General features: G+C 61.1%; 1 protein-coding gene across 9 annotated transcripts in view; it reads right to left on the bottom strand.

Moving 5' to 3' along the window:
* Window positions 1–5,872: 5,872 nt before the first annotated feature.
* The window catches only part of Brd9 (bromodomain containing 9), a 17,882-nt gene continuing 2,221 nt past the window's right edge, over window positions 5,873–21,533 (bottom strand). Inside the window, exons 2-18 of one of the 9 annotated variants that reach the window (XM_078018613.1) lie at window positions 21,262–21,476; window positions 20,926–21,058; window positions 19,687–19,747; window positions 19,197–19,341; window positions 17,734–17,844; window positions 17,084–17,199; window positions 15,175–15,307; window positions 13,983–14,058; window positions 12,955–13,050; window positions 12,183–12,315; window positions 11,645–11,756; window positions 10,631–10,800; window positions 9,903–10,005; window positions 9,073–9,111; window positions 8,284–8,383; window positions 6,994–7,161; window positions 5,873–6,457 (exon numbers count right to left, since the gene is read on the bottom strand). In XM_078018613.1, coding sequence (XP_077874739.1) covers window positions 6,357–6,457; window positions 6,994–7,161; window positions 8,284–8,383; window positions 9,073–9,111; window positions 9,903–10,005; window positions 10,631–10,800; window positions 11,645–11,756; window positions 12,183–12,315; window positions 12,955–13,050; window positions 13,983–14,058; window positions 15,175–15,307; window positions 17,084–17,199; window positions 17,734–17,844; window positions 19,197–19,341; window positions 19,687–19,747; window positions 20,926–21,058; window positions 21,262–21,476 — 2,012 coding nt within the window. In that variant the 3' untranslated portion in view covers window positions 5,873–6,356. Of the gene's footprint in view, window positions 6,458–6,993; window positions 7,162–8,283; window positions 8,384–9,072; window positions 9,112–9,902; window positions 10,006–10,630; window positions 10,801–11,644; window positions 11,757–12,182; window positions 12,316–12,954; window positions 13,051–13,982; window positions 14,059–15,174; window positions 15,308–17,083; window positions 17,260–17,733; window positions 17,845–19,196; window positions 19,342–19,686; window positions 19,748–20,925; window positions 21,059–21,261; window positions 21,477–21,533 lie in introns of those variants that run through there. The other 8 variants (XM_078018615.1, XM_078018617.1, XM_078018616.1 and 5 more) reach the window with 8 other exon arrangements.

The following is a 21,533-nucleotide window of genomic DNA, read 5'->3' as shown; positions in this document are numbered from 1 at the left end:
CCCAGACAGAACCAGCTCAAAGGAAGCAGGACCCAGTGGAGAGTGCAGGCCAGTCAGGGCCAGCTGGCAGTCACCCCAGGTGCCTGGGCACGAGGCTGGGGACAGTTCCCATGAGCACATGTGGGCATTGAGGGATCACTCTACAGGGTGACCAGGGCAGTGCCCAGCATGTCCTTCTACCTCCACGGACCAGCCATCCAGGCCAAGGACTACCTCTGGGCCCAGATGCCAGGCATCGACCTCCTTAAGCCCAAAATGGGTCCTGCCACTCCAGGTCCCAGGTGACCCTCACCAGAAGGTGGGGAGGAGAACCAGCAGGCCTTGCTGTCCCAGGGGTGAGAGCAGGTGCCCTGCTGGCCCAGCACTTGGAATGCAGGAGGCTGACAGGGCTGCAGGCAGCAGGGGAGCAGAGGAGGCCTCAGGGGCAGCAGCTGGTCCACCAGCCCCAGGGCTCCATGCTGATGCTGCTGGGCAGAACAGGCACACACTGACACTCTAACACACACAGCACACACCCCCTGCAACAGGCCACACAATAACACACAGCACACACCCCCTGCAACACAACACACAAAAACACACAGCACACACCCCCTGCAACACGACCCACAAAACACACAGCACCCACCCCCTGCAACACGACCCACAAAAACACACAGCACACACCCCCCGCAACATGACACACAATAACACACAGCGCACACCCCCTGCAACACAACACACAATAACACACAGCACACACCCCCTGCAACACGACCCACAAAAACACACAGCACCCACCCCCTGCAACACGACCCACAAAAACACACAGCACACACCCCCCGCAACATGACACACAATAACACACAGCGCACACCCCCTGCAACACGACACACAATAACACACAGCACACACCCCCTGCAACACGACCCACAAAAACACACAGCACACACCCCCTGCAACACGACCCACAAAAACACACAGCACACACCCCCTGCAACACGACACAATAACACACAGAACACATCATCTGCAACATGACACACAACACACACCACCTGCAACACGACACATAATAACACACAGCACACACCCCGCAACATGACCCACAACCACACCACCTGCAACACGACACACAATAACACACAGCACACACCCCCTACAACATGACACACAATAACACACAGTACACATCGTCTGCAACATGACACACAACACACACCACCTGCAACACGACACATAATAACACACAGCACACACCTCGCAACACGACCCACAACCACACCCCCTGCAACACGACACACAATAACACACAGCACACACCCCCTACAACACGACACACAATAACACACAGTACACATCGTCTGCAACATGACACACAACACACACCACCTGCAACACGACACATAATAACACACAGCACACACCCCGCAACATGACCCACAACCACACCCCCTGCAACACGACACACAATAACACACAGCACACACCCACTACAACACGACACACAATAACACACAGTACACATCGTCTGCAACATGACACACAACACACACCACCTGCAACACGACACATAATAACACACAGCACACACCTCGCAACACGACCCACAACCACACCACCTGCAACACGACACACAATAACACACAGAACACATCATCTGCAACATAACACACAACACACACCACCTGCAACACGACACATAATAACACACAGCATACACCCCCTGCAACACGACACACAATAACACACAGCACACACCCCCTACAACACGACACACAATAACACACAGAACACGTCATCTGCAACATGACACACAGTATACACCACCTGCAACACGACACATAATGACACACAGCACCTGCAACACGACACACAATAACATACAGCACACACCACCTGCAACACAGCACACACAGCACACACCACCTGCAACACAACACACAGCACAATCACATACACGGCACACAGAAGCACATCTGTCCCAGCTCCAGGCGCCTCCTCTGCTTCCTGACGTGGCCGAAGCCACACCGTCCCAGCCTCCTCTGCCCTCTGCCTCCTCTCCACAGCCCCTCCCAGGCAGACCCTTTGGCGGGAGCTGGGCCCTCATTCCTTCATTCCACCAGGCTTGGAGGGGCTCCAGGAGGGGCGCCCAGCAGCGCCTCCTGACACTGGGGACCTCGACCTTGGGGGCAGGAGCCAGCACTGCTGGGGCTGGGGCGTGGGGCCCCTCTATGGACACTGTGGTTCAGGCCTCCTGGTCTTCCCTGGAGGCGGGATTCTGCTCCAGGGCTGGTGTCAGGTGCCCATGGTCCCAGACTGCCATCACAACAGTGTAGCAGGGCCACGCCTGCTTCCCATTCTGTCACCCCTGTGAGCCGCCCTGGTGCTCCTGGTCCCCTCTGCACGGCCCCTGGCTTCCACCCACTGCCTGCCCTCCTGAGTGGCCCGTCCCCACCTGTGAGTCCTCCTTTCTCCCAGCAGCCCTGTGCCCACTCGCCCTCAGGAAGCTTGCAGGCCACGTCCTGTCCCAGAGACCCCTTTCCTGAGCCTCACCAGACAGAAAGCCCGCCAGCTCCGGGGCAACCACCACCGGCGATCGGCCCACGCTGCCTGCAGAACACAGCTGAATTCAGAGGGTGGCTGCCAGGCCCGGGGCTGAGAAGCCCAACTGCAGCAGAGTCCCCTCCAACCGCCGCCTCTGTCACACCAGGCTGAGCACCAAAGGCACGCCTTGAACTGAGAAGTGGAGGGCCTCCCTGGTCCTCGTGGCAGCCACAGAACCCAGGTGCCTCACAAAGCCTCATCCCAGCAACAGCGGAAGCTACAGGCTGCAGACCCGGCTCAGTCCTGTTGGGGCTCCTCACAGGGGACGTGAGGCAGGGCTTGCCTGCCACTCACACTGACTGGGAAACTCTTGTCCCACTCCCTAATGACAAGCCACCAGCTTGCGGGCCTCTGACTCCAGGGTCAACAGCTCATGCTGGCCGAGGTTTGATCTTGTTGGCTGTTTGCTCCAGAAGCTGAGATACCCACGCTGCCTGCAGAGTATTCCAGGCAGATGTGCCACCTTGACCGCCTGGCAGGCTGCCCCTCTGTGGTGGCCATGCGTCTGGATGGCTGAGGCCGATTAAGCATGTGGACACTGCCTGGTTTGCTGGAGAAGGCCTGTGTTCTCCCAAGGGCCAGACACAGTGTCCTCTCCTCCTCCCTTGAGCCCTTCTCTCAGACTCGGGCCTTAAACTCAGGAAATTCTCAGTTCCTATTTGTGGGTCCAACAACTATCTGAAGGTCCCTGTGTGGACCAGTTGCTGTGTCCCTTTGGAGCTGGACAGGAGGGCTGATGACTTCCCTTCATTCCCTTCCCAGTGACCCCTCAGGTGCCATCCAAGGAAGCCATCTGCAGCCAGGCCCACCTTGCCAGTCCAAGGCTCTGATTGTTGCCCAGAGCCCACACTGGGCAGAGTCCACCATCCGACAGGCAGCCAACCAAGTCAGGGTATACGGGAGGCCGGTGACCAAGACCAGCAACTCAAAGTCCCTGGCAGACAGGTGGAGGTGTGCTTGGAAGGAGGACAGAAGGGAGGCAGGCGTGGTAAGAAGTGGGTGGTCAGGGATCCCAGGCTCCCCAGAACTGGGGCCTCTGCTCTGGACGGCCCAGGAACATGGATAGCTCCCAGCTCCCACAGGTGCTGCTGGACCAGGGGGCAACAGCAGGTCTTTGCAGCCAAGAATGGCTCGGAGGGTGTCTTCTTCGCTGTGTTCACAGCCTGGCTGCAAGGTGGACGCGCCACAGGGCCAACCTATTCCTTCACCCATAATGAAAGCAAGCACTTCCAGCTGTGGCCACCAGGTCACCCAGTGTCACCGACAACAGACTGCTCTCCCTGTTCGAGTACGATGAGGTAGACCTGACACACTTGCACATACCCACACACCTGCTCACACATGCACTCCTACACCTGGCACACCCACATGCACCCACACACACCCGCACAGCTGCACACTTCACACACTCTGCATATACCCACATGCTCCCAACAGCACAATCCACAAACCTGACAGATACACTTATGCCCACAGGTACCTGCACACACCCACACATGCCCACATGCACCCACGTGTACCTGCACACAGTGCCCCACACTCCCTGTGACACACACTTCCACACGTGCATACCCACCTGCATACCTGCTGCAGGCACTCCACACACACAATGGCACACCCTGCCCCGTAGCCAAGGGCAACTCTGCCTTTTCCAGGCTCCCGGGCTCTGGTATGGAGGCCTTCAGTAAATGCACAGCCAGGAGAGGGGGCTGCCTCCCCTCCATGGATGGGGGCGTTGGCGCCCAGAGGGATGCAACAGCCAACCACAGATAGGCTCAGCCACACACTAGGAGATGGGGCACTGCCTCAGTTTACCCATCTGCAACAAATCCTCAGGGTCCCTTGGGGACCACAGATCCCAGAGTGGCTGGTGGTCCAGAGGCGCTGCACTGAGGCAGGGGTGAGGGCTGGTCCTGCCCAGCAGGCCCTGCCCCATGGACCAGCAGTGTGGCCTTGGCCAGGAGTACAGCTGTGGGCTCTTGTGACTGGCAGCCAGTGGTCACTGCAGAGCCCCCATGGAGAACCAAGAGCAAGACTGGTGGCCACACCCAGGCTATGTGGGGAGAGGGGGCAGCACCTCCAGGCCTACCCGCCTGGTCCGCAGTTTCTTTCAGAGATACACGGGTGTGGTGGCCGCTGCAAGTCCTGCTCCTTGTCCTAACCCTGATGAGCAGTGGCCACCTCAACAGTAGCCATGGAAGGCCCAGGGCCACAGCAAGGGGCTGGGCAGCACCAGCAGCCATGTAGCACCCTCCACAGCAGCTCCTCTGGGGCCCAGGAGCTGGCCATGGGCCCATGTAAGCAGGAGGCAGAGGCAGGCAGGAACCCCATTCTGCCATCTGGGCTGCCCAGGCTGCCCTCTGACTGCAGCAGGGTCCCACCAGCCAGTTGGAGCTGGGCAGTGCCCGGGGTGCAGGCAAGGCCATGGCAGGGCATCCCTGACACCCCCGACAGCTCACCATTCCTGGACACAGATGGGCCCAAGGGAGGAGGGGGCCACACAGGCTGTGAGCACATCTAGTGCCACAGATACGGCCTTTGACATGGTCAGCAGCAGGTTTACGCTGGGTTTCTGCTGCAGAAAGGGTGAGGGCTGCGTGCAGAAGGGTTGAGAGTGGACGGGGTGCAGGGCTGTCTGGGGGCCACGCGCCCCACTCCATTGTGGCTCAGGTCGGGGCGCGAGGAGCTAGAGCACCAGCTCGGCCCAGGGGCCTCCAGATGCCAGCTGGGGCACCCACCAGGGCCACGTCTGCCAAGCTGGAGGACTCCGGGCTGCACAGCAGGGATGCCCAGGGAGGGACCCCGCCCCCGCCCTGTGAGGTCACATCGTGCACCCCACAGGACACTGCTGTACAGTACAAGGTCTGGCCCGAGGGCTGAGGGGAGCGAGCAGGACTCCCACGGAGCCTGTGGATGCCATCCTGCCTTTGCTATGCCAACCCAGGGATGGGCTGGGGGCACAGGACAGGGACAGCTGGGGGAAAGTGGCACTACTGAGGCCAGGACCGCAGGCTGTGCTGCACTGCGTGGCCGTGGGCTGGGGTCTGCCCACAGGGAGGACATGCTGGCCCCTCCCACCCTCAGTCCCGAGGCACAGGCCCTGCTTTCAGGGGGCCGTGCATGTTCTGAACTCTGTGTGCTGCCCACAGGCCTCTCCAGCCGTGGCCCTACTCCCCAGGGCCTGGCGTCTTCTGTGCCCAGTCCCTGGAGCCGACGGAAGTCCCCAAGGGGGTAGGCCAGCAGAAGCGCCCACAGCCTAGCAGGGCAGAAACCGTCTCGCCCGGCATCCCAGAAGTCCTTTATTAGGCTGTGTACAGTACTCTGCAGACGCGACAGGCTCAGCAGAAGCTCAACTCCAGACGTCTCCCGGCTGACCTTCCTGCCCAGAGGACAGCTCGCCCTCTTCCAGGGACTGCGAGGCTCAGGTCCGGCGATCACATGGGAGGTCCCGCTGCCTGGCCCAGCCAGCCCTGAGTAGCCCTCAGGGGCACAGGGGATGGGCCTTGGTGGGCACAAACTGGCATCTGACACACGGCGGGGCAGGCCCCTCAACTCAGCGCTCTACCCCACACCTCAGCTCCTGTGGCGCTCGGGACTCGGGGCTGTGCCAGTGCTGCTGGGCCTCTGTGCCGCTGACGTGACATCCCAGACGAGCATCCCCACCCCAGGCCACTGCCTGCACACTAGGGGACAAGGTCAAAGTCTCTGTCTCATGGCAGAAACCACAGACACAGGCAAAACTGGAGCAAAGGGCCTGGGACCACCGAGAGCTAGTTCTTCACGGACGCGGTGGGCTCTGGGGACTGCAGAAACTCGTAAGGGTCGTGGGTCACGTCCGGCTGCTCCCCAACGCTGAGGTGAGAAGGGCTCCCTGCAAGTGTGAGGGAGCACTGTGTCCACATGACACGGAAACCCACGCTGCCCACTGGCTCCCGGGCGCAGCCCAGCCGCAGCCTGATCACAAGGAGGACTTTCTCCAACGGCCCTGGCAAGCCGGCGTGCATCCTGCTCCCAGAATGCCCCGGCACTCCCTGGCAGCCAGGAGAGCAGTGCTGGGTGGGCGGCCATCCACGGGGGATGCTGGCTCAGCACGGTGGGCCTGGGCTCTGCCCCCATCCCAGGAGGAGTGAGTCACAGGGGACAGCAGGATGTGCCTGAGCCAACCCCACGTGCCACTGCAGGGGTGCTCCGCCCAGATGGCGCTGCACTCTGCCCAGCAGAAATGCCCCCGGGTCCACCAGAAGAGCGTAGCGCCTGACAGCAGAGGAACCCACAGGGACAGCTGGACTAGGGCGCACAGCCAGGGGCCCCCATAGCACCGTGGCACCCGCTCAGCTGCACCCACTGAGGCCCTTGGGCACAGAGGCAGAGGCAGCCTGGGCCCCAGCCTGTGGCCTGGCCACCTACCCGGGGGGTGCGGCTCCCTCTCGGAGGCATTGGACAGGGAGCTGAGGTTGGAGGACGGCCGGGAGCCCCCTCGCTCGGCCTGCGCCTCATGCAGGTCCTGCAGCAGCTTCGTGGTCTCATCCAGGTGCAAGTGGCCATCATCGGGGTCCAGCTCCTTCTTCACCTTCCCTGTGGGGGAGAGTGGCAAGCCCCGGGCTCAGCTGGGCCCACAGCCGGCCCACAGGAGAGGGTCTGGTCAGCTATGGGGGGTGGGGAGCTCACAGTGGAGGGCGCCTAGCTGCAGGACGGGGATGGACAGAAGCTCCAGGACCCCTCAGGCCAAGCCCTGTTGGCCAGCCTACTGGGTGCTCAAACCCTGTGAAGAGCCTGGGCCACAACAAGGACATCTGGGTTGGGCTCCCACGTGAGCCACAGAAAGCCAGCGGCCACACGGGGGCTGGAGAGGACACCACCCAGCCAGGGAAAAAGTCCCCAGGGCCGTTGCTGGGCACACCAGCACCCCACGCACATGTGTGATGGCCTGCATCCCATGGCCGGGCCAGTCAAACCCTCGGAAGGGTGTGGCCAGTCAGGGGCCTCCACTGCCCTACACAAGCAAGGCTGGGGCCTCCCTATGCCTGGAAAGGCTCCAAGGCCTCCAAACCACCTATGGCCACAGAACAAAGGCCACCCATCCGAGCTGTGTGCCCTGGCACCCAGTGGAGTAAACGCCCGGACCCTGCCACGTATGCCCGGGGGACTCTGAGGGAAAGCAGGACGCTCCAGCAGGAGAGAGGGAAGGGACAGTGTCCCAGGAGGCAGGATGGCCTCAGCGCACCCACAGCTCCTGCTGCAGGGGGAGAGGTGGCATCTGAAGTGGTGCCCAGGATAGCAGAGCCCACGTTCAACAGCCACCAGCCAGGCCAAGCCACTGGGTCCAGCGACACGGAAGCCACCCTCCTGTGAGCAGACGATCTGTCCAGGGCTCTGGAGGAAAGCCCCTCCTTCCCCACGTGACCTGCACTAGCACCACGGGTGGGGCTCCGGCCAAGCAGCGCTGCCGCGGACACCAGCAGGGTCCTCTGGTCCGCTCCGCTGACTCGACCCCTGGAGCTGCAACAGACTCCACGGTGGGGGCCCATCCTCTGCACTGACCACATCCCAGGCCCATCAGTCAGCCTGGGCTGTGCTGCTGGCTGGCTGGGCCCCCTCCTCGGGAGGCCCCAGAATTTGGGGCCAAGCACTTGTGTCCCATCATGCCACATGGGCAGGCACGCAAGAGGCCAAAGGGATGTGCCCAGCATGACTCACCCAGAGAGCTGAGCATGGACATGTCCAGAGAAGCCTCGGAATATGACTTCACTGACATGAAGTCCAGGACAGAGCCGCCGTCCCCCAACGGGTCCCCAGCCTGTGGAGAGGAGCAGCCTGAGGTACCCAGCACAGTCACACCCTTCCCAGGGCGCCAAGGGACAGCCCTGGCTCTGAAGCTGCCGTCGGGCGACACTGGGCTGCAGCACATAGGTGGACACACAAGTCCATGTCCAGGGACAAACTCTCAGACTGCCCAGTGCCTGCTGTCACTCAAAGCCAGTGACTTGTCACCTTCCAAGGACTCAGGCATGCTGGGACGTGGGACCACATCCAAGGTCCCATGGCCATCCCACAGCCAAGCTCCCTTCTCCCCCAGCAAGGGCCTCCTGGGGAGTCTGCGCCAGCCTAGGGTGCTGTCAGCCCCTGCTGCCCAGCTGCTGCCCTCACACCCAGGCCTATGGCCTCTTCAAGCTCCAGGGGACCCCAGGCCTAACCCACAGCAGATAGCCCGAGATCAAGTCTGCAGGAGCTGTCCTCCCAGCCAGTGGCAGGCTCTGCAGCAAGGGCCCATGGCCCCATTCCACAGGACAGGCCACTCAGGTGCCATGGCTCCTGCCCACCCTGAGGACAGCACCACAGGCCGGGAAGGAGAGAAGCCCACAACTCACACTCCCTCAGAAAGAACCTGTTCCCAGAGACGCAGCAGGCGCTGTCCTGCAGCCCCCAGGGCCAGACCCAGTGCTGCCATGCAAACCTCGTCCAGCTCCACGTGCACAAGAAACCCACCTTTACTTCATCTGCAGGCCTCGGGGGCGCGCTTCTTCTCTGCAAAGGAACACAGGTGGATACCCGGTCTTCCAAGGCCATTCTCATGCAGGGCAACCTCTTTACATCACCACAAGCAAGAGCTGCACAGCCCTGGGAGCTCCCAGCCCACTCCACGACATCCCAGGGGAGGCCAGGTCCCACAGGGCTCCTCGGCTGGCAGCAAAGGCAGCCACCACAGGCCCACACGCCTCTGCCAGCCGAACTCTGTAGCAGTGCAGGGTGGGGGGTGCCTGAAAGGTGGGGGACGCAGGGGCAGAGGGTCCCAAGGCTGTGCCTGCAGCCAAGGATGTTTAAAATAAGCCAGGGACAGCAGCACAAGCAGGCCAGATGCTGGGTGCCGAGGGGGGTGTGTGCACAGGGCAGGCAGGGCCATGGGCCACGCGTCTCCCACCACCTGCAGCCCTGTACTCCGACAGGAGTGTTCCCTTGAAAGCATCCTAGCTTTGCACACGTTCCCCAAAACAGTCATTCAGAGTCTGTCCCCACGTCTGTTTCCAGGACATCTCTGAGCCGGCCCTGTCCCTCCCACCAGCCTCTCACCGAGCCGGCCCTGTCCCTCCCACTGGCCCCTCACCGAGCCGACCCTCTCCCTCCCACTGGCCCCTCACTGAGCTGACCCTGTTCTTCCCACCTGCCCCTCACTAGCGACTGTCCCAGGCCTTCCCCACACCCTGCAGTGCCTGCCAGGCATCCCATCACTCTGTTCTCACACCAATCACCCAGAAGAGCCACTGCTCTGAAGTCCAGAGCCACCCCAGGAGTCCTGTCCCTCCTGCTGTGGCACCCACCTGTAGCAGCACCACCTGCAGAGGGGCTGGCCTCCTGCCAGAGGGACCCTCAGCTGGAGGACTGTGGCCGGGCAGGGCGCAGGGCTGGTGGAGTCCGAGGGACCTGCATGGCAGGTGAAGCTCCAGCACCCAGATGCCCTCTGTGCCCAGGGCACAGGTGCACCCCAATGTCACCCAGGCCGCCAGAGTAGACCAGCAGTGCCACTCCACACCCAGACTAAGCTCCCAGCCAGCCACAAGAGCTGGCCTTCTGCCAAGAGGAAAGCCAGCACTCCCCAGGAAGATGACAGAAGCCACCAATTGTGGTTGACAGGTACAGATGCCACACCATCTACTGCAGGACTTCTCGCAGCCACGGTACTCTCCAATAAAAATTGGAGACACTTTTATTGGGGCTGGGTATATGTAGCTCAGTTGGTACAGTGCTTGCTTTGCATGCATAAGGCCCTGGGTTCAATCCCCAGTACCACCCCAAAAAAACCAAAAAACAAAAAAAACCTTTTAACATGAGATCCACACAAATGACCCACAAGGACTGAGGTGGCCAGTGGTCGAGTGCTTGCCTAACCTGTTCCTGGGTACCCCCAGCCCTCAGGAGATGAGGTTCATAAGTGGAAGGCCTCTATGCCCCGTCTGTTGTTGGAGTTCTGGGTGCAGCTGACCCAGGCCGACCCACATCCCGACCAGCAGCCACATGTGGCGCAGACGGTCGCCCAGACTGTGCACACCTTGCATGCAGCCAACACGGCTGGACCCACAGGCCTGCACAGTGGTCCATGGGCCTCTTCCAGGAGCAGCCCCATGGCAGTGTGGTGGGCATTACCGGTGCGGCAGGAGACAGATGGGAAGGAGAACAGCTGGATTCGCAAGACCACGTGACCTCAGGAAACCTCGTGGCCTGCAGCAACCAGGGGTTTGCACAAGGCCCAAGAGCAGTTTGGTGAAGCTCCCTCCCCCCCAGCAAAGGCCTCCTGGGGAGTCTGCGCCAGCCCCCTGCTGCCCAGCTGCTGCCCTCACACCCAGGCCCATGGCAACTGGAAGCCATAGCAACAGAAACTAGTCAGAGCCAAACCAACCATACACTCACACAAGACCACAACACGTGGTGGGGGGGGGGAGCACTAGCAGCAGCTGAGCTGACACCAGGGCATCCAAGTCATGCCGGGACCCAGGAAAGGCAAGAGGCACCAGCAGGAGGTGAGAGAGAGGCAGGGACTGTCACCTCGAGGCACAGGCCGGGCGTGGCACACCCCCAGCAGGAGCCTGATGCAGGTGTAGCCCTGCAGCCAGAGGGCAGCAGTCCCGGAGCCCCGCCTCCTTTTTAAAAGGCCTGTGCACCCTTGGCCTGGGGCAGCAGGAAGCTGGGGACGCTGCAGGGCTACAGCCTGAGACCCAGAGCCTGAAGAAAACACATGGGAACAAAACACAAAGCGGACCCCAGAGCTGGGATCCGTCCCTCAGGAGGGACAGCGGTTCAGAGACAAGGCAAAGGCCAGCCTCCAGGCCAACCCAGGGGCCTCGCCTCGACAGGTGAGGACCACCAGACCCCAGGCTGCAAGAGCCCCACAGGCTGCTGCAAGAGGAGCTCAGGGCCCTGTCCAGGGCAGGACAGGAGCTCCAAAAGGGGGCCCGCATGGCCAGTGTCCTCAGGAGACAACTCCTGGTCCAGAGCACCCTGTCACCCAAGGACACAGCAGGGTGGACGAGTTCCTTCCCTGGGCCACACCACACGCACAACCCACCTGCTTCAGCTGGAAGAGCACCCTCGAGTGGTCTCCTCCCGTGATCTGGTCCAGGAGGTCATCTACCATTCTCTTGCTGTAGCTCCCAGCATCCTTCACAAACTCCTGCAGGCTAAAGGGGACCGTGTGAGACAGTGTGCTAAAGGCCCTGTCTACCCTCAAGGACTGCTGCCCACCAGAGTCCTCCAGATCAACCCAAGGGGCCTTGAGGGTGAAGATCACCAGGAGCAAACCAAGTCAGGGAACAGTAAACACATGACCGTCCCACACAGACTGGCCACCTCCACCAGCCTGGAGGAGGCTGTGCCTGCAGGGTGGGGCTTAAAGCACAGCAAGCCAGATGGCCACAGGGGAGGTGGTGAAGCAAGGCCCTGAGCACACAGCTCCTCAGTAGCCGCCCAGGTCACCTGCACACGGTTGTGACAGGTCCTCTCTGGTGATGACCTGCGGCAGGCTGGGGCACTGCTGAGAGCCAGAGGAGACTGCTGCCCCGCTCCCGTGGCCACTCCAAGGGCCAGCCTGGGCAGGCCACGCCTACCTCAGCGCGCACTGCACGCCCGTCTCGTCTCCGTAGGCCGAGTACAGCAGCTCTGCCTCATCTGACTTTAAGTCACCAAACACAGAGTTGTTCTGCATGGACAGCGCAGTGCTGGCACTGGACAGGAACGTGACTAGAAAGGGGACAGTGGGACATCAGAGCCAAGCCGCAGGCACCTCTGTTCCTGGTGGTAGCCATCCCTGCTGGGCCAGCTCAACGCCACCAGGACCTCACCCACAGACACCAGTGCCCTCCTGCCATGTGGCCAAGAGAATGCCTCTGGACACTGAAGTCCCTGCAACTGACAAGTGTACTGGAGGCAGGCGCCACAGTGTCCCCCACACAGGCGTAAAGGGCAGGAGTGCAGGAGGGAGGTGCTGCTCGGCATGGTGTATGCTCAGCCGCAGGTAGGACGAGGCACTGGGGCTGGGAAGGCACCCAGAAGGCGATGCTCTCCAGCCCAGGCTGTGCCACCAGCTGAGGGACACGTGTGAGGCTGAGAGGGCCGAGATGGGAATGGAGAGTTCTCCCAGGGCAGACTGGAGTTGAGCCCATGGGCCCTGCAGATAGCACACTGACCACAGGAAGGGAAGGAGGACAGGGACACATCCTGACCCCAGAAAGGGACAGAAAACAGAAGAAACCCTACAACCAGGGGGTGCAGACCAGTGCTCAACGCATGCTCTGAAACAGGACTGCACCTCAAGCCCGTAAGAGGCCGAAGGGTGGCAGGGAGGACGGGGCGTGGCAGGGCCGCGGCCAGCCGGCACACCTTTGCTTCTTCTCTCGTCTTTGAAGCCCAGCGTCGTGAAGCCTGGGAGCAGCTTGCTGGAGAGCGAGCTCAGGTCCACAGGGTGCGTCTCCTCTTCTGCAGGAAGATGGGAGGTGTGGGCAGGCAACTGGCAGCCGGCAGGCCCAGGCAGGAGGGCTTGAGGGCTGACCTGGGCTCTCGCGGCTGTTTCTCCGCTCCGCTTCTCACCATGCCCAGGGCAACAGCATCAAAAGGCCCGTCTTGGCCTGGCCACCCAGGCTCCCCACAGCGCTCACAAAGGGCCAGAGCCCAGAGGAAGCCTCGCCCACCCTGCCCACAGCCAAGCAGCGGCAGCCACCACAGCTTGCTGCCAGCTGCACGTCTGCTAGCCACCTCACTCCCGCCACGCCAGGCTCGGAGTAGATCCCTCCACTCACGACAGCCACCTATCCTGGCACTGTCTGACATAGGTACCAATGGCCTCACCTGTTCTCTTAGAGAACACTGCGGTCACCCCAGCTAAGCATTAGAGGTTGAAGTGACTTCCCATACACATTGGAGAACACCAGTCAACCTGCTAACATGGCTGGGCAAGGCAGTGCCACAAGGTGTGTGGGCACCTGGGCAGGCTGTGGGGAAGCCAAGCCAGCGTGGCCACATACCACCCTCCCCACGTGCTGCAGGTGCGTCCGGATCCCAGTGAACCAGGCCTGGGGCAGTCTCCCCTCCTGCCTGGGGATGCTTCCTGGGGCCAGAGCACCCACCAGGCGGGGGCCCAGCCCTCTCACCTGCTGTGACCGTCCCTGCTACTCTGTTGGAGCTTAGCAGGTGGGTGCCCAAGTCCCCACCATGAGGCTGACTGGTCTCCCTGCACACATGCGGCACCTAGGTGCATGCAGAGTAGGAAGCCTGGCAGCTGTGATGCTGACCCTTCACCAGCAGCACGGACATATGGCCCAGTGACATGGGCTTTGCATCACTGAGCCTGCACAGGGGGCAAAGGGCAAAGGTCAGGCAACTGAAAATCAGACCCTGAGTGGGACACCCACCATCAGCATCTGGCTCGGCTGCATTCACCACGCTGTAAAGCAGGCTTCCATCTCCAAGCTTCTTCAGGTAGCCCATCTGCAAGGAAGCAGTATCTGAGCATGCCCTGGGATAGCACCCCACAATGGAGGGCAGCAGGAGCCAGGCTTTGCCATGTGGTTAGAGAGTGAAGCGGCCTCTGGTGTGGGGCGGATGCAGAGCTTTTGGTGGAGAGCATGTCCGAGTTGAGGCCAACCCAGGTCCATGCAGATCCATCAGGAGCCCTGTGCCCATGCGTTTCCAGCTCTGCCAGAGGCCTTGCCCAGCACTTGGTGCCCAACCTGCGTGCAGACCCGCCTGCCCAGCAGAACTGAGCCTGGCCACACAGCAATCCTGGCTCAGACGGAGCAGCCTGAGGTCCCTGGACCACCACCCAACACCATCACTTAGCTTCCTACTTCTGTCTGTTTGGTACTGGGACTGAACCCCGGGGCATCTATGTGAGATACACCCCAGCCCTTCTGTTTTTTGTTTGAGACAGGGTCTTGCCAAGTGGCTGGGGTTTCTCCAAGTTGCCCAGCTGGCCTTGAACTTGCCATCCTCCTGCCTCAGCTTCTCTGTCACTGGGGTCCCAGGCACGGGCCACACCCGGTGTGTTTAAGCTTCCTTGCGTGCCATCAGCATGCACTCTCGAGAGTCCTCCCAGACCAGGCGATGGCAAGACTGGGAGCCAGGCAGCACGTGCTCAACCATGCGGACGCACTGGGCCACACACAGGCAGAACGGGGCAGGAGCAGTAGAGCAAACAGCGCCTGAGCTACTGCCGCTGCACAGGCAGACCAGGGCAAGTGAGGAGCACCCTGTCGGGGACATTCAAACACTCCCTGCAAAGAGGCCTGGCCGGCGGGGAGGCTAGTAGGTAGGGCCCACACCAAGCAATGAGAAGACGGGCCGGGCACTACGTGGTGAGGGGTACATCCTGGCTACTGGTGGTCCTGCCAACGGGCCACACTGGGGCCTTTCTGAGGAAATAAGGCCAGGAGGACCAAGGAGCTGGTGTGCCCTCTGACCTGGACTCTCCCAAGATAAAGGGCAGTGCTGCGGCCTGGAGCGGTCCCCTCGCAAGGCACTATAGGGCTGTGGTGGTGTCCTCCTGACTCTGAGGGCCATGCTGGTGACACACACGAATGCCTGGGCCAGGGGCCGGGGCACTACCTTGCCACCAGGGAGGAACCGGCTGATCCTGTCCCGCGCTTCATCGGCCGCGTGCTCCACCAGAGCCAGCACGTGCTCCTCCGCTGTGCTGTCCGTCAGGCTGCAGGCATTCCCCTCAGGCTCCAACATGCAGCTGGAGGGCAGGGACACCGGGCGTCACACTCTCCGCCCAGCATGCCCCACGCACAGGCTGGCAGCCTGTGGCGTGGGCCCCTTTAAGCCCCAGGCACCTCTCATGCTTCTATCCAAAGACAAGGCTCCTGTGGGAATTGGGGGGGTGTCGTGTGCAGAGCACCTGCTCCCAGTCCAGCTAAAGGAACACTCCCCTCAAGCACAAGGAGAGAGGGACACATTCTCATCCAAGGCACCACGGCAGCCACAGACCAGGGGCTGAGCACCACGCATGGGCAGAGCTAGGTGTGGCTGTCAGCAGGTCGGACCCAGAGCAGCATAGCCAGGGTCCCGGGGCAGAGGACATCTGGCCAAGTGGCTGAGAGGCCTGCCTCCTGCAGAAGTTGAAGCAGATGCAGGGCCTCCCCCTGTGTAGGGCAGGGGTCTGAATGGCTAAGAGCTGCTTGCAGCAGGGGCAGGTCCTATGTGAGGGTGTCCCTCTCAGTCACTGCCATGACAGCACCCTGGAAACCCATCACGGGAAGGATGTCATCGAGAGCCACAGTGCAGGGCTCCACAGCACTGGGCTGACACTCAGGCACGGCCTATGACACAACCTGACAAGGCCCCGCCTGAGGTGACAAGCCAGCACCAGCGCGAGGCCCCGCCTGAGATCTGGACGTTCGGAGACTTTCTGCAGGTCTGAGCCCTGAGCAGAAGGCCAGGCACCCACAAGGCAGCTGGTGTCCTGCAGGGAGACGACAGAAGACACTGGAGCACATGGGTCTGCATTGGGAATCGCGCCCTCCGTCCTCTCTACCTCGTGACCCAGGCCACTAGAGGAGGTACGCAGCACAGACACGCACCCTGGCCAGCTGGGTGTCCCCACTCTGTGCAACGTGGGTGTGTTCTGCATCTGTGGCTCAAAGCAGAGCCACGAGGTCACGGGCCAGATGTGCTGGTGAGGAAACAGCTCACAAGGGTTCCCGCGAGGCCTCAGCAGGTGCTGCCGCAGGGGATTGCACCGCGCCAGCCTCCATGCTCAGCCTCCTAAGACCAATTGCACTGTGAAACTCCAGGCCTGGGCACAAAGAGGAGGGCCCCCTGGAAGACCTCTAGTCAGCTGCAGCCTGCAGTGCCCACCTGCTTCCTGACCACCAGGCTGCCCTTCCCTCCAGTCCAGCATCTATGCAGCCACAGAGGCAGCACAGAGAGCCTGTCTTGTGGCAAGACAAAACTCTCCATGAGTGCTGGCTACCCAGAGCGGGGCACCGAGCCTCCCGTACGCAGGGACAGGCACAGCACAGGCCATCAGCAGGTGCTTGTCCAGGGGATGCCCCAGGAGTGGCCAAGAAATATCACACCAACAGAACGGAAGGCACTTCAATGACCAGTCAGTGCATGTGTTGCAAGCCTGGCCAGAGGGCCCCATGCCACACCTGGGCCAGCACAAGGCACCAGCCTCAACATGGCCTCCTGCCTCCCGGGTCCACCAGAGGTGGGCATTGCTATGACAGCAGGATGGTGAATAACAGTGTGTGCTTGGCAACCATAGCACACTACGGAAGTGCCCAGAGGACCCTGGTCCACAGGCCGCTCTGAGACGAGGCCAAGGCCACCCATGCAGGGGCCCTCATCCTCCTCACGCTGCAGGCCAGCAGGGAAGGCCGTGCTGAGTCCACCCGGTGCCTGGCAGGACCCGCAGGCTTTGAGCAGCTGCCTCCTTGCAGAAGCTCCTGCCAGTCTCCACCTGGCCACCTGCAGCCTCTCCTCTCTGGGGCCCGCCCCGGAGCCTCACCTGATGGCTTCTCTACTCGGCTTTTTGGACTTCTTGGCAGTTTCTACTTGTACAGGCACAGCCTCAGGAACGGGCTCCTCAACGGCCGCGTCCTCACTGCCCAAGAGAGCTGCCTGCTGAGAGAAATCCATGTCCTGCATAAACGACATGCTGCGCTTCAAAGCTAACAGCCGCTCCTAGAATCAGAAAGGACAGAGCAGCGGACTTTACCTCTCCCTCACAGCCACAGGGCCATGACGATGGGATGGGATGGTGGCCACCGCCTCACCTGGCCCACAGCTAGCTCCCAGCACAGCAGTGCCAGTGGGCACGGGCTCAGCACCAAGGGATGCAGCCCAGAGCCCATGGGGGAACAACCAGAGCCAACAAGCAGCCCCCACGGGCAGGGGACACTGCAGGCAGACCTGGGAGGCCCCTCGTCCTGTGGGACAGTGCCCTGCCAGGCACACCCACGGCAGCACTGCAGTCGGCCCAGCGCAGGACCTCCACCCCCAGCCCTCACAGCTACTCTGCGCAGGAGAGGGAGCCCAGCAGAGGCCGCCAGGCAGGGCGGCGGGCGAGGCGGATGAATGGGTGTCACTCGCCGTGCTTCTGTCACACGGAAGCCACAGTGTGGTCTGGCCCTCGGGCCGCCGTCGGAGGCCCCTTACTTTGCTCATCATCTTAAAGCCGGCATGGAGGATCTTCTTGGCCAACTTGTAGTACACGGTGTCAGGCCGGTTATAGGTCATCGCGTTGTCACACATCAGCTTAAAGTCTGCCTGGAGAGAGCAGCAGGTCAGAGGGCTCCTCAGGCTGGAGGTGCCACGTGAACAGGAGCCCGGGGAGGGCTGGGAACGAGTGGGGTCTAGTCCTCTCCACCCTGTGATCTGAACGGCAATTTTCAACTCAGAGCCATGCGCAGTTTTTCATGGGTCTGTGTTTTTTGAAGATTCCCCGTGAAAAGTAGGCACTGTTTCTGACTCCCTGGCGTGTTTGTGAGGGACACGGGCCACTGTCTCTGACCTCCCTGGACACGACGCGCGTGTCTGAGAGGGACACAGGCAGTTCCCCTGCTTCCCCCTCCAGCCCACCTCTCTCTAGCAGGAATATGGACCAAGACAGCAATGTTAAGTTCTTTTGGGTAGAACTAAGGGACAAGGTGACAGTGGGCACCATGATTCCTCTGCCTCCAAGGTCTCTCCAAGCAGGGAACTTGGAATGCCATCTACAAGTTTCCTAAAACTATTAGGAAGATGTCCCCCAGGTGAGAAGAGCCTCGCTGAGCAGCTCTCACCCAGAGATGCTGGCGTGCCTGTCACCACAGACCCCTGGGCACCTGCCTCCCACAGTGAGGGGCACTGGAGCCATCCGCTAGCTGGCAGCACGCCACCTGTGTCCTTGACAGAGCACATGCCTGGGTCTCCCACCAGCGCTCTACCAGTGTCCCCAGGGAAGTGAGGCAGTGCAGCCAACACACCTCCAGGCCAACAGCTCTGGAGGACGCCTGGCGGAGTGCTGCCCCTCTGCCCTCAGCCAGCCACTCGCAGACCCCAGGCTGGGACCTGGGGAGGACCTGGGGGGGGCAGTGCTTCACTCTGGGCCCTGGCCTCGCTGGTCTCTTCCAGGAAGCCCCTCCAACCACCTTTCCTGCACTGCTGTGGTGAGCGCCAAGCCAGCCCACTCTGCAGCTCTCCAGAGCCACCCCAGATGCAGCGCAGAGCCAGTGTGGCCTGTGTGCCTCCTGCCTCACCAGGAGCCAAGAGCAGAGCGTCCAGGAGAAACAAGCATCCCAAATAATAAAACCAAACACACAGGACAGAGCTGGAATCAAGGAGACCGTGCTGCTCCCAATGCCCACTGTGAGCCAGGCCACCCAGACACACTCCCCACACCTGTGGGACAAGCCCTGTGTGACCAGCGCGATGACCTAAGGTCTCCGACCGCCCACGGCACACAGCTCAGCCTCCGACCCAATGCAGGGAAGGCCCACAGGCAACCCACTTCCTTCCTGCTGTCTGTGGACCCCCAGGACCCTGCCCACGGACACGTCCAGCTACGCTGAACCGAGGTGAGCGAGAAGTGTGCCAGACATTCACGGAGCTACAAGGTGTGCCAGAAAGCACGGACTTACCTTGAATTCTGTGACCGACTTGTACTCGTTGGCCACAATCTTGTCCTTCATCGTGCCGAAGTCCATTGGGTGTTTTATTATCATCGAATATCCAGGAGCGATTGCATCCGTGACAGGAAAAGCAAAAAACCCATGAGGGTCTTTTCTGAAAGCAAAGATGCCTTTAAAGAGGACAAACTTTAAACCTAGATTTCTAAGCCACACAAAGATCCTCGCGATCAGAAAACCTACAACTGACCAGGTTGAACTTTGCTTCCCAAAGGTAGAGCCCACCCTGTGCCTTCAGGCTGTGACAGCTGCTGGAGCAGGACACACTCTTGCCTCAGTTCCCACCTCCAGGCGGCCAGCACCAGCCGTACCTCTGGCCGAAGCCCCAGCCACCTCCGGGCTGCACTCATCTCGCAGACCTTCCCACCCTGGCTGGACTGCGAGCCCCCTGGGAAGGCACACGACAGGGCAGGGGACGCTATGGACGGAAGACAGAGCTCACCTCTGCAGCTGGCGGAGGAAGTGCTCCAGGAGCTGCTGGATGGGCGTGCTCTCGGTCTCCGCTGCCCATCAGAAAGAAAGCAGAGAGGAGCCACGTGAGGCTGGGCCCCTCATCTCCCAGCACGTCAAGTCCCAGCAAGAATGTGCACACAGACCACTCAGGCTCCGTGGCTCCTGTCGGCTAGCTGAGTGGGAGGGGTGCCCACAGACCCCTACCTCAGTAGCACAGACCTGCCACTCAGGCTGTTCCCAGCTCAGACTCAACTAGGCCTGGCGCATCCTGGGCAAGGGCCTGAAGCATGGGCCTGGACATGCCATACAAAGTTCTCCTGAGGACAACAGCGGTACCTACGGCTCTGGCTGTGATGCTCTTGAGCGAACAGGGTGCACCACATAGCACCCATCACTAACCCCGGCGGCACCTTGGGGCTGCGCTGGCTGCAGGCCCTACCACAGGCAGTGACATCTCTCAGGCCTGCTGCTTCATAGGCATGAAGGAGGAGGCCAAGGAAAAAGACCCCGAGACAGCCGCACAGGGGAGTCACAAGCTCTGCAGAACTGGCCTCTGGGCAGCCATACCACATGGCTCCTAATGGTCTGAAAAACCCAGCAATAGCCTCTGTGTCATGTCCCTAATGTCCCAGCCAGCTGCCTCAGTTTCCCAGCTGTCTGGGAAGCACAGGATGCCAACTTCTGAAGGACATCTGGGGATGCAGGTCAAAGGGAAGACCATGAGCTGGGAACTCGAGGCAGACACCGGCCCTGGCACACAGCCCAGCCTCCTTCACTTCAGCTGCAGCCATCTGAAGGGAGTCAGACCCACCTAGGTACTGTCTCCCAGGGGCCACCCACTTCCACTGACCTGCCCATGTCTAGAGCGAGAGCAACTTGGGTCACTCACCTGACACTGCTCCATCTGGAGCAACAAGGCAGATAAAAGCAAACTTTTAGACTCAAAGTTGGCCAGATATTTCTGTGAAGGCCAGATAAAACGATCTAGTGGTGAAGTCATACACCTCAGGTCTCAGAGGCACCTGCCTTTTTCTTTTCGTGAGTATTTAAAAGTGAATAACTCACGCTTAGCTTATGGGTTAAAGGGTTTTTAAAGGCCACAAGCAGTAAGTGGCCAACTGATCTGGATGAGGGTGGGAACCCCGGGTCCAGGGCACGCTAGCATGGGCTCAGGAGAGCACCAGCCTCTCCCCAGAGGCTCCCTGAACAAGAGCCACCCGTATCTTGCCTGGCTGTGTCCGGCAAGCTCGCACCGGCCGATCTGGGGGTGGCTCCACCTCCACCTTCTTTCCAGGGTCGAAGTCATCTGCCTCTCCCTCTGTGTCACAGTGCTCCTTCTCCCTCTTCCGCTTCTTCTCCTCCTGTGAGGCAGGCAGAGTGACAGCTGCACTGCGTCTCGCCCCGCCTAAGCAGGAGACGCATGCCTCTGCCTCAGTCCAAGGGACACTCCTCCCGAGACCCTGCTACAGAGCAGCTAAAGACCAGCACCAGGTGCCCACAGCAAGCCACTGGCCTGTGGTCTGCAGCTCCTGCAGCCCCACAGCAGTCCCAGCCATGACCCCACCTTCCGCTTTCTCCTCTCCTCGTCATCTGGATGCTTCTCCTTCTCTGACTTCTTCTTCTTTTTCTTCTTCTTCTCTCTGTGTCTCTCCCGCTCATGATCTGACCGGTCCTCGTAGTAGCTGGAGTCATGGCCTGAGCCCGAGAGCTCGGTCACCTCGCTCCCGCCCACCTTGAGCACCAGCTTCAGAGGCTTCTCCAGTGGAGCATCTGCATAATCTGCACACAGGCCAGGGTCGCTGAGTACTGGCACGTGCAGAACCCACAGCCCCAGAG

This window comes from Ictidomys tridecemlineatus, chromosome 1, assembly GCF_052094955.1.
Source record: "Ictidomys tridecemlineatus isolate mIctTri1 chromosome 1, mIctTri1.hap1, whole genome shotgun sequence".
In the NCBI taxonomy this organism is placed as follows: Eukaryota; Metazoa; Chordata; class Mammalia; order Rodentia; family Sciuridae; genus Ictidomys; species Ictidomys tridecemlineatus.
The sequence above is the reverse complement of the archived record's forward strand: the minus strand, read 5'-3'. Positions and strand labels throughout refer to the sequence as shown.